This window comes from Cynoglossus semilaevis, chromosome 8, assembly GCF_000523025.1.
Source record: "Cynoglossus semilaevis isolate Cse_v1.0 chromosome 8, Cse_v1.0, whole genome shotgun sequence".
In the NCBI taxonomy this organism is placed as follows: Eukaryota; Metazoa; Chordata; class Actinopteri; order Pleuronectiformes; family Cynoglossidae; genus Cynoglossus; species Cynoglossus semilaevis.
The window spans coordinates 22,271,933-22,283,684 of record NC_024314.1 but is presented as its reverse complement, the minus strand read 5'-3'; the positions used below and the strand labels follow the sequence as shown (position 1 = coordinate 22,283,684).

General features: G+C 42.6%; 1 protein-coding gene and 4 non-coding genes across 5 annotated transcripts in view; all 5 read left to right on the top strand.

Moving 5' to 3' along the window:
- The window catches only part of LOC103382799 (ELKS/Rab6-interacting/CAST family member 1), a 145,658-nt gene that overhangs the window by 92,187 nt on the left and 41,719 nt on the right, over positions 1 to 11,752 (top strand). The window contains exons 20-22 of the mRNA XM_008315718.3: positions 1 to 6; positions 3,504 to 3,507; positions 8,089 to 8,196. The exon at positions 1 to 6 is cut by the window's left edge and continues 138 nt beyond it. Of these exons, the coding sequence (XP_008313940.1) occupies positions 1 to 6; positions 3,504 to 3,507; positions 8,089 to 8,196 (118 nt within the window). The remainder of the gene's footprint in view (positions 7 to 3,503; positions 3,508 to 8,088; positions 8,197 to 11,752) is intronic.
- Positions 6,043 to 6,115, top strand: trnak-cuu (transfer RNA lysine (anticodon CUU)). The gene has a single exon. It is a non-coding gene; the product is annotated as a tRNA-Lys (tRNA).
- On the top strand, positions 6,403 to 6,475 carry trnak-cuu (transfer RNA lysine (anticodon CUU)). The gene has a single exon. It is a non-coding gene; the product is annotated as a tRNA-Lys (tRNA).
- Positions 6,729 to 6,801, top strand: trnak-cuu (transfer RNA lysine (anticodon CUU)). The gene has a single exon. It is a non-coding gene; the product is annotated as a tRNA-Lys (tRNA).
- trnak-cuu (transfer RNA lysine (anticodon CUU)) lies at positions 7,059 to 7,131 on the top strand. The gene has a single exon. It is a non-coding gene; the product is annotated as a tRNA-Lys (tRNA).

Below are 11,752 nucleotides of genomic sequence, written 5' to 3'. Positions count from 1 at the left end.
GAGGGGGTGTGAGGAAAAATCAGTTGTCAAAAATGGGTGAGGCGGGGGGGGAGCACAGGTGAGGCAGTGACGAGAGGGAGCGAAGAAAAACAGCCCAGGGAGAAAAACTGAGTCCAGATGTGACCACGGTCCACTGAGCACCGGTCCACTGATAAATGGAAGATTGACACACACTCACACACACACACACACACTCACACACACACACACACACTCACACACACACACACACACTCACACACACACACACACACTCACACACACACACACACACTCACACACACACACACACACACAGGCCGTGTCTTCAACATAAATGTGGACATTTTTTTGGGCCTGTTTATATTTATATAAACTGTATTTATGTAGATTGTTTCCCTTCTTTTGCCTTCATGCAGTCATTCACTAATGCACACACACACACACACACCAGCTTATGTGTGTGTGTGTTCATTATTTGACTGTGTCCACTGAAGTCCAAACACACACAAATATGAATACACTCACAAGTTTTATATTAAAAGTGAAACATTCCTCTGCCGTTAACCTAATCTTAAGGATTACAGACGATTGCCTAATCCTAATCCCTCCCCTAAATCTAATCTGAACCTTATTCTAATCTCAATTTTAAACGTCTCTCTTATCCTCTTATTGAGAACGTCTAAAATGCTCTCTCTCTCTCTCTCTCTCTCTCTCGCTCTCGAACACACACACACACACACACACACGTGCGGCTCCAGACAGCTGAGCAACTCCTTTATGGATGATTCTCCCTGGGCCGCTGCTTTGATTTCTTTTTCAATGTTCTCACTCCTTTGCCCGTCATCCATCAGACGCCGGACACAAAGTCAATAACTATATATTTTGCTGTAGAATTCTCTTCAATATTCATTTAACAAAGGTTCAATACGGCGTACGTTCACTGGCCATTTCATTAGGTACATCTTTCTAGTATCGTGTCAGGCCCACTTCTGCCTCCAGACCAGAACCGCTTTTCTTTTTTTTTTTTTTTCTTTTTTTTCTTTTCTTAGCGTAGATTCAACAGGTTGCAGGAAACCGTTCTCTGATGCTGTGTTTCTGGCCACATTTTCACCTGGTGGCTTTACACGGGTAATGCAGATGAGTTGATGAGTTCACCGCTTGTTTAAAACACATCTGATTGGTTCATGAATGTGGCGTTGTTTTATTGTGCTGCTCAGTGTTGACTTTACAAATGGATGAAATGAAAGTTAATGCAGATCCATGTTCAGGGTTGTTCCCTGTGAACTCTCTCTGAGTTTCTTATCACTGACTTATGGTCCGTGCTCTCACATGACACCAACATTCCTTATTTTCCCATTCCTCACCTTCATTGAAGTGTCAAACTGTGAAAGAGTTTCACTCTGACTGATTGAAGTCTGTTGATTTTAATGATATGAATGTATTATTTCATGAGTTCACAGGATTTCACCTTGTGAAACACACACATTCCTTCTAAATTCTGATGCTCGGTGTGAAGTGTTGATTGGATAATTATGAACATGCAGTTGAACAGATGTAACTAATCATTTGTTTGGTGTTTAATATCTCAGAGTAACACGTTTTAACCCAAGAGCCGCAACCACATGTGGAGTCGCATGAAATGTCTAGTAGTTGAAGAGGGGAAAAAAAAGTGTTTCACTCTCATGAATATAATTTAAGCTTAAGTAAAATACATCACATGATCACATGACACGCAGAGGTGACTTTGTGCCTTAATCTGCTCTGTGTTCGCAAGACAATATAACAAACATGTCATCATAATCAGATCAAAATCAAATTCTAGAAAAAAATATTTTATATATTTAAAAAATATATTATATTGTATATAATATATAATATATATATTATATTATAATTTATTTTTTTTAAATTTGTGATTGAAAAATAACATTACATTCAGTGCATTTTTTACCTTTTTTTCACTCATGTTTTTAATCTCCATTTAAATATATATTTTTTTAAATGACCATTATAAAAATGTGCAGTAAACATCTACAGGACATGAGGCCTGACTGTGGACAATGGGACAGCGTCAAACCTCTAATTACCAACTTGACATTTTTCACATTGTATGAACAACCAGCCGTCACGGAACAGGTCCAAGTCCATCAGAACCACAGAGCGACCGTTGAATTTCTGTTTTCGTGTATATTTTTGTTTCTTCTTTTTCGTGAATTGTTTTATGCCAGTTCATATAAAGAGCCGGACTGGCCCAGATCACAGCTGTAGATGTTGTCCGTGTGTGTGTCCGTGTGTGTCGGTGTGTGTCACACGGTGTTTGTGTGTGTGTTTATCAGTGAGTGTTCGAGAACAGCTTTGTCAAATGAAGTCACCGTGAGACGCTCGTCTCTCGTCTCTCGTCTCTCGCCTCGCTGTCGCTGTTATCGTCCTGTTTGAAGTCGTGTGAGACACTTCAGGGTCTCAGAGGTGGTCAGTGACAACACAGAGGCTCCACTGTCAACTGCTAAGTACGTGTGTGAGCGCGCGTGTGTGTGTGTGTGTGTGTTCACAGCAGTGTGAAAACTCTGGTTCTATCTTTGGTCTTTCTAACACGTTCTGTCTGTGGCATCATAAATTATCGTCTCTGAAAAGATCGATGGCAGCTGAGACTTTGTTAATATCTGAGTGTGTGTGTGTGTGTGTGTGTGTGTCTGTGAGTGAGTGTGTGGTATTTTTAACTTGTTCCATCTAAGTGTCATAACACTCACACTCTGCCACCGATAACCTGACTGTCACACAGACCCAGAGAGAGTTTGTCGATGTCAAGTTAAAAGTTTGTTTAGCTTAAAAAAAAAAAAAGAAAAGAAAAGAAAGAAACAGCCATAAAATCCTTCATTTGAGTTTACAGATTAAAGTTAGTTTCCTGAAGTTAAAATGCAGTTACTGGAAAACCACAAGGACTTTTTTTCATGTTTTAGCTTTCAAAAAACAAAAATCTGTTTGGTTGGCCTCTGCTGACGTCTCGGGTCTGTTCTGAATTTGCCTCCGGAACACGACGTTAAATACGCTGCAGAGCTACCGTAGCATGTTCCTCTGCAGGATCGGACAAAAGGCGTGTAATCAGTTGGATTTATTCATTCCAGATCTCTGACAAGTGACAGAGTTTATGTTAAAAAATAGAAGAAAAGAGAGAGAGAGAACTGGAAGCTGACTGTGGACGCTGTTTCAGGGTACTACTGCGCTGATGCTCCCTGGTGTGTACTGAGTACTGAGTACTGGCTCAGATAGTAGAAAAAACGTGTGCGTGCCCCTCAAAGGGTCACGCATCTTGACCTGTATGACCTCCTCCCCTGCCATCTCCAGGATGCTGTAGATCAGGGTGACCTTGGCTCTGTCTTCACTCTCACAGTCTGAGTTCCTTCAGAGTTTAGATTTATGTGGGTTTTCCCAACACAAGTTCTTCATCTGTGTACTATTCACTGATACTTCTTTAGTTTGGGCCTCAATGAATACTGCGACGAACTGGTGGTTGTGTCGAGAAGCCAAGTATTGAATAAAAAACCAACACCAGTATGAGTTTGTCCATAAAAAGTAAAATAAATGACGTTCTTTGGGATTTAAAAAAAAAAGTTTATTTTACAGATTGATATGAGACGCTAAAATAAGGAAATTTAATTTTTGTGAATTTTTTCTCTAATCAAATTATATGAGACGCTAAAATAAGGACATTTTAGTTTTTTTTGTGAATTTTTTCTCTAATCAAATTCAAATAATACAGTAAGACTTTGGTCCAATTCTCTGACACGTATCGTCGTCCGTTGTCATTGTCCACTTCTGGTCAAATTCCAGGTACTGGTCAATTTTTTTTTTTTTATCAAGATGAATATGTTCTTGTTAAAAAAAACATATATTAAATTATGACTCAGCAACTTTTCACTAATACCACAGATATGAACAGAGACAGAGGAAGACAAAACAATATACTCATCTCATATTCCCCCTGGTCTCATAAATGGGGAAATAATTTCCCGCTCAGCATGACTCAGCAGTCCTTCCTCCTCATTTCTCTCTGCCTTCATTTGTTTTCCATTCTCTACATTGTCAGCAGGTTAAAGCAGAGCCGCAATGAAGGACAAATGAGTAAAGGAGGGAACAATGAGCAGGAGTGAAATAATGGTGCAATGATTAGATTAAGAGAGAGAGAGAGAGAGAGTGGGGCAGGAGCTCAGAGTGCTGATGTCAGCGTTTTTGACAATTAGAGAAAGAAATAAAGAGCAGAAATATAGGAGGACTGAGTCGCTCACCTTCACTGTGGTCTCGGCATCGGCCACGATCGCTGTGGACGAGGAGTTCAGGGTTAAAGGTCATGAAACGACGAAACGTAAGATAATCAACAACAAGGCTCGGCATTAGCCCCGTTCACACCTCGTTCACACCTCATTCACACCGACCGGAAGACTTTGGTTTCAGACCAGTGCTTCTCAAAGTCTGGGGCGGGGAATGGAAACATGACAGGCTCTTTGTGTCATTTGATGTCGTTGATTTTGATTGGTTATAAAAATATGATGTCATATGACGTTACTTGTTGTTAGGTCAATACATTTGAATACATTTTCTTCTCCAGAGTCAGTATTATTTTATTTATTATATTATTTTGTTGTGTTTCATCAAAGAGTTAAAATCAGAACAGGATTCTGTGTGTTAATATGTACAACTTAAAAAGACTAGGAATCATTTGTACTTTTCACAAACATCTGACTTGTTTTTGGCGAATTTGAGGTGAAAAGTAGGGGGCGTGGCCCTCGTTGGACGTGCTCTGGGCCAGTGTCTTTATTTCTTTTCTCATGATAATCGGAGACAGGAGGAGTATAAAAGACAGCTTCAACTTCAGCCTCGTGAATCCCGTCGTTGTTGTTCAGGCAGCAGCCATAAATATCACAGCGTGAAACATTGATTCAAAACCTCATTCCACTTTTTACACCCGTAACCAGGCCGTTGTGCTTTTTGTCGTGCGGTGATTCTGGTGCTCGAGGCGTGACAGGTCACTGAAGACGTCTGCGCTGTTAAAGTCATCACGACACAGACGATCAGACGGTCGGAGTCGGAGTGTTGTACCTTGTCCAGATCTTCTCCGTCGTCAAGAAGTAGACGTGAAATCAATTGAAGTCGCTGTCAGTCTGCTGGTCGGCCCGGTCTTTAGTCAGTTGGCTAAAGTCCGTCTGTATCCAACTGTTACAGCAGATAAAGATTGATCACATGGACCATGTTGAGAGACATTCTGGTTTCTGCTAGTTCAGTTTCTGGTGCTCAACCTTGGCTTTCATGTTTTTTTGGCATGAAACCTCAACGTTAAAATGTGGGGGGGAAAAAACGGAATGTACGTCGTGCTTAAAAGGGATGATCACAGATATGGAAATAAGGCCATGTTGTAGAGAGAAGAAAGGAAAAGACGCGTCGAAGCGGAGGAGATTTAAAGGCACGTAGGGGAGCGGACTAGTTGAGAAAGAAAAGATGTTTAAAAAAACTTTGTGGAGGAGAGGGAGGGGGAGAGAGAGGGGGAGACGAGAGGGAGGAGGGGGAGACGTCTGTTTATTAAAGAAACAGATGAAGATAAAACAGTGGGGTAGAGTTCAAGGTACCTGTGGAAGATGAGTAGATTTAGTCACAGAAAGTTCTCTATGTGAGGGAAACCAAGACGAGGAGGAGGAGGAGGAGGAGGAGGAGGACGAAGGAGGTTCTGGGATTATTTTACTGCTCAAAGCTCTCAGACGTGATGAAGGAGAGAAACGCAGACTAGACGACGTGTAGACGTCGTACTGTAGGTCTACATGAACAAAGACCGTGGTCCTCAGATTAAAAGGTCAAAAACAGCCGCTCTGCATTGGCTTTTCATCTGTCTTTCTTTCTCTGACTTATTCTTTCTTCTCCTTTTTTGAAATTTGTTCATTTCACATTAATGAAGTAAATGTTCATGGAAAAAACATTATAAAGAAATCAGAGTTGTACAGACCTTAAATAAGGAGGGAAAGTCTCTGTTATGATACGATAAAGGACTGTGAAGCCAACATTATGACATTGTAAGCCCGGCTAGCTCAGTCGGTAGAGCATGAGACTCTTAATCTCAGGGTCGTGGGTTCGAGCCCCACGTTGGGCGGAACACTTTTGTAGATCTACCAGAACAAACTCAGCTATGAAGAAAAGCCACAGGGAAGAGTGTTACAGTGATATCCAAAAACATCATTGGTGGAAACTCTTTCATTCATCTCACTTATTGCTTCATATAATGTATAAAACCAAAACCGTGGCTCTGGGCAGGAACCTGGTTAGGTACGACACTCACCGCTAGCTACCAACTTGTTTTTTTTTCTATAATTAAATGTCATACCCTTTAGGACCTGTAGACTTCTGGAGAAACTTTGAGGATGTTTGACCCTCTCTGTAGCCCGGCTAGCTCAGTCGGTAGAGCATGAGACTCTTAATCTCAGGGTCGTGGGTTCGAGCCCCACGTTGGGCGAAGCTTTTTCCAAAGGTATTCCTCATCACACCGTTTCAATGTTTAGCTGAAATAGGCCTTTTCTGCTGGCTGTCATGAGCACCTAACAGTTTCTTCTTATTTCCTAAAGCTTTCTACAGTTCTGGTCAATTCCAGAAACGCTTCTCCAGCCAAAGCTTTTGTATGAACACTAGAACACATGACACTGACAGGCAAGTTGTAGTTGAACGTGTTACACCAGGCCTGCTGAGCTTGAACTTCATTGTTGCCACAGGCCCGGCTAGCTCAGTCGGTAGAGCATGAGACTCTTAATCTCAGGGTCGTGGGTTCGAGCCCCACGTTGGGCGAAGCTTTTTCCACTGCAGTATTCCAGACAGAGCTCAGTCCTAAACTATTTCTCTGCTCATTTCATACCAATAAAGATGAAGTAAGACTTTTTCAGCACTTGTCATAAGCACTAAACAACGTTTCTATATTTTGATCGTATTCTTAGTAAACCTTTCTACACCTCGGGTCAGTTCAAGACAAACTGCTGAAGCTTTACACGAGAACACAGAACACTGGCAGTCAGGTTGGAGTTGAGAAACACTGTACCATGTGCACAGCCCGGCTAGCTCAGTCGGTAGAGCATGAGACTCTTAATCTCAGGGTCGTGGGTTCGAGCCCCACGTTGGGCGTTCCTGTTTTGAGTGATTAGTGAGAGGGGGAAAAAAACTAACCTTCTGTCATTATGGTATCACTACACTACAGATAACATTAACACCACCACACACTGACTGAGGTTTTGGAACAAGCTAAATTCAGAGCAGCTTCAGTTGATTTTTTTTGTTTTTCCAAAGTCACACCTCGATGCCGCACAACGGCAGCTGAATTGAACAAGAAGGCGGTCACCTCATGGTCTGCTGTGGAGAAGTGGGCAAAACTGAGGCCCCCTGTTGAGCAGTCTGTGTCTGTTTCAGGGTGTGAGGTTGTCAAAGGCAGAACTCGCTCCATCGTTTAAGGCTGTAAGAAAAGAAGTCCATTCCACGTTAACGTCTCCGTAGTTTTGTGTCTTTCTATGGTTTCAAGGACGCATTTTGGATTAAAGACCAACATCTGTGTGTGTGTGTGTGTTTCTGAGCATATTCATTAATTGTGTTTCCACGCGTGTGTGTGCTCAGTTTACGGCGCCTCAAATATATAATTGAAATCTTTTTCATTATCTTTCCATACCTACGCACCGCCCTGGTAGGCAGCCATCCATCCTAAATAATCTCTGTCTTTCTCTCCATTCCTGAGATTCTTTTTTTGTGCTCTCCCTGCCTCTCTCCTCCTCCTCCTCCTCCTCCTCTCGCTCTCTCTCACACACACACACACACACACACACAAATATGTCTTGGTGAAAGCGAAGTGCAGGGCAATCGTCCAAAACTCTCCTCTCATCTTCTTTTCTGCAAATTAACTCCCGGAGGAATTCAGTAAGAAGGTTTTCCCTCTTCTTATAACCCAAACACACACACACACACACACACACACACACAGTTTATGTTATTTTCACTGACTCCTTTTGTCCAGTTGTCACTAAAAACATGATTTTTTTTTTTGTTTGTTTTTTTCTCACATGATTTTTTTTTTGTTTGTTTTTTTCTCTCCAGACTCAGAACAGGATGAAGCTGATGGCAGACAACTACGAGGACGTGGACAGGAAGGTCACGTCTCCAAACTCAGAGCAGCCCAACAACCACAAACCCTCCCCAGATCAGGTGAGACGTCCACCCTGGTCTCTGAGTCTCCACCTTCTCATCACTCATGAACCTCTTTCTTACTGACTGCGTGTGCATGAAGAGATGCTCTAAAAACCGCTCGCTCCAAACCTCCTCACGTTCCCGTCGTTAGGATTGATCAAGTTCTAAATATTATTCCAGCACTGACTCACTAACCCTCCTTCTTCTTCTGAAACTCTGCACCTCCGTGGTTGGACTCAACCAACCAATAGGACGATGAGGAGGGCATTTGGGCCTAGCCAATCGTTTGCCTTCTATCTCTCCCCCCCGACCCAACATTTTGTACAGAAGGGTGAGACGTTTTCTATATCTGGATGTCGTCACCTTTTTTTTTTAATCATCGTGTCACATGTTTTCATCATCATCTTCTTTTTTTTTTTGCCGTCTTTTTTTTAATGCCCCATCTGTGACTTTGTGGTCGTGGTGTTTGTGGTGCTTCGATGTTGATCTTCGTTCATCTTCACTTCTGTCCATTTAAGATCAGCATTTCGTCGTCGTTACGATACATAATATGACATTTTAATTTCGTCAACCTTTTTTTTTTAATTTGTTCACTCTGTTTTTTCATCCCTGTCCTGTTTCATTTATTTATTTCCTTTTTTTGTACGTTATCTGGAAACATGCTTCTTGTCATGTTCTATTTTTTTTCTTTCCTGTGGTCTTTTCTTGTTCTTCTGTCCTTCCTGCCTTCTTTATCTGTGAGGCAGCATCTTCACTCTCTTCACACGTCCGTCAACAACCTTCCCATCAGCCGCTCCACGTGTGCGATGCTGACTTGAAAAGGACGCTGCCTTGTAAAACTGTTCAACAAAAAGGAATGATAAAAGGCAGGTTTTCTTTACAGCTGACCTTTGACCTGTGAGGTTATTTTCAAATCTCACTTTGGGGGATTCTGGTATTTTTTTTGGGAGACCCCAGAGGTCGTTAATCCCACAGACTTGACAACCTTCAGGTCGGGCAGGAGTCGAAAACACACCTCGCTGACTCCATCGTAAAACACCGCAGCGGAGAACGTGACTGGTCTGTGGACACACTCCTTTCACTGTTGGTGAAATAATGCAGTTGCATGTGAATTCAAAAGTGTAGCATTGGTTGGAAATAGGACAGTGAAGGCAACACCACACATGAGGAGCACATGCTGTTTTTAGACACACTCCAGTTCCTGGAGCGGGATTTCCCTCTGGGATGTTAAAAGCCCAAATGGTTCGGCAGCAGATCCCAGTTTGTCCCTGGTTATTAATTAGTGGTAGCACCTCCCTGCTGAGTGGGAACACAGACACACATACAGCAACACAATTCACACAGTGTCACACACACACACACACACACCCACACACACCCACTGACTGAGTGCATGGCGTGTGAGGTGGGAACCTTCGCCACAGCACATTACATCAGAACAGTGCAGGGCTGTGGCTCCGTCTGTGCTGCAGTGGGAGAGTGAAACGCTTCACAAACCACTGCAGCGCCAAAACACGCTGAGATGATGATGATGATGATGATTGTTTTTACTGGAATGAGTTCTTTGAGCTGCGTCGTTGAGAAAAGACAGGATTCCTTGGATGTCGTTGTTCTGATGAGCCGTTGGTCTGTATCAGCAGGTGAGAGCTTGCTGTGCCGTCCACACCGCTGACTCAGGGGTGGAGCCGTGAACTGAACTGAAACGGTTGTGTCAAGAAAAATATCTCACTTAAAACAATAAGGCAACAGAAAGTGATTTTACCCATCACCCAGTCCCAGTTTCCCAGCCCCAAGTTGACGATAATTCTAGGCTTGTCCCCATTTTTGTCCAATTTCTTTAACAAACTGATACATGTAGGAATATAGTGTCGCACCAGACAAAGGATGAAAAAAGTGCCACTTACAGGAGTAGCAGATACTGGAGTGCCCTCTAACGGCTGTCAGCGTGAAGATAAGAAATATATATTTTAATTATATCAGTCTCAAACCCAGCCAAAGGATGAAAAAAAGTGCGACTTATAGTCCAGAAAATACGGTAGTCTTCAAACAATCAAGGGACCAGAAAGTGAGTGGAGCTTTTACAAACAATCTAGGGACCAGAAAGTGAGTGGAGCTTTTACACGATGGTCACATTTAAATGGAAAATAAAAATCAACATCTTACACAGAAATTATAAAGAGAGCCCGACCTGGAGGCTTGTGGGAAACGTTAAGATAAATATTTTAAAATTAACACCTCGTTCTTTTGCGAAAAGCCTGAAACAAATACCCTTGACTAAACATCTTTGGAGAAAAATATGTTGTTTTTGTTTTCTCTGAACAAATTGAGTTATAAATCCTGTATAAGAAGAGGCCTTCTTCTTATCCAGACCTACATCCATGTGCCGTCAGCTTCTGGACTACGTCTACGTCCATTTTTTTATATATAGACTGGCTTTGGTTTTATTTGATATTTCCAGAGATCCCTCAGTAACCAGGTGTTTATTGGTCACAGTTCATCAGCAGCTACAGCCCCAGCGCCGTGTTCTGCATCTAAATCTCACCTCCTCTGTAGATGCTGAGCCCAGTCCCGTGGATTTGTTGCTGCTCCTGTGCACACGTGAGTCTCAAAGGAATCTGCGGAGACAGGAAAAAAAAAAGGATTTCACCGTATAATGTGGCCAAAGGTGTTGTTTTTTAAAATGCAACCGGTCAGTGAGTCCGGCTGAACGTGTCTCTTTGGAGTTGTTTCACAGCATCGTAGGAGTCGGGTGGGTCGTCATGGGAGGGAAATAAAGACACACACACACACACAGAGAGAGAGAGAGAGAGAGGGACACTGTGCTGTATAAAATTATGTTTCCTCTGGGAATGTTTCATACTACAGTAAGACGTTAAAACAACACTGTGGACTCATTAAAAGCACACACTGGCGGCTCCGACTGCTGCAGGTCGTGTAATGCAATAAAAACATACGTTGGGCTACACTTTAATAAAATCAGTAAATTCAAAGAGTCTGTGAAGACTTTCGGGGGGGGGGTCAGTGTTTTGTTCATTTGTCACACTATTATTACACACATGAATTATTTTCCAGCCGTATTTGTTTTCATACGGCCCTCGGAAGGGAAAAGAAAACAGCGCTGTTGTTCCTCCCGTCTGAGCGTCTTCCTCGGACCGCCGTCATTCCTTCCATGCTTTGGCTCTGCTTCTCATTTGTCTTGTATGTGATCCACGGAGCGCCGCTGCAGGTCTGGAAAGTGTGGATACGGATTCTCTTTTTTTTTTTTTTGTCCAGCCTTTCTGACAGAATAGTTGGGATTAGGTTGTGCTGTGTAAGAGAGCAGCTGTTCCACATGTGTGCTCTTCATCTGACTGTGAGTGTGTTCCACTGCAGGAGTGATGGATTCAGGGAGAGCTTTTCTCCTATTGTCACTTTTTCTCAGCAGCATTGGAGCGACAACGACGTCGTCGTCGTCGCCGCCGCCGCGCTGCAACTGTCAGCGCACATCATAACACACACACACACACACACACACACACATATATATATATATATATTTTACATGCAGATTGTGCTGGTTCCCTCCAGCTCCTCT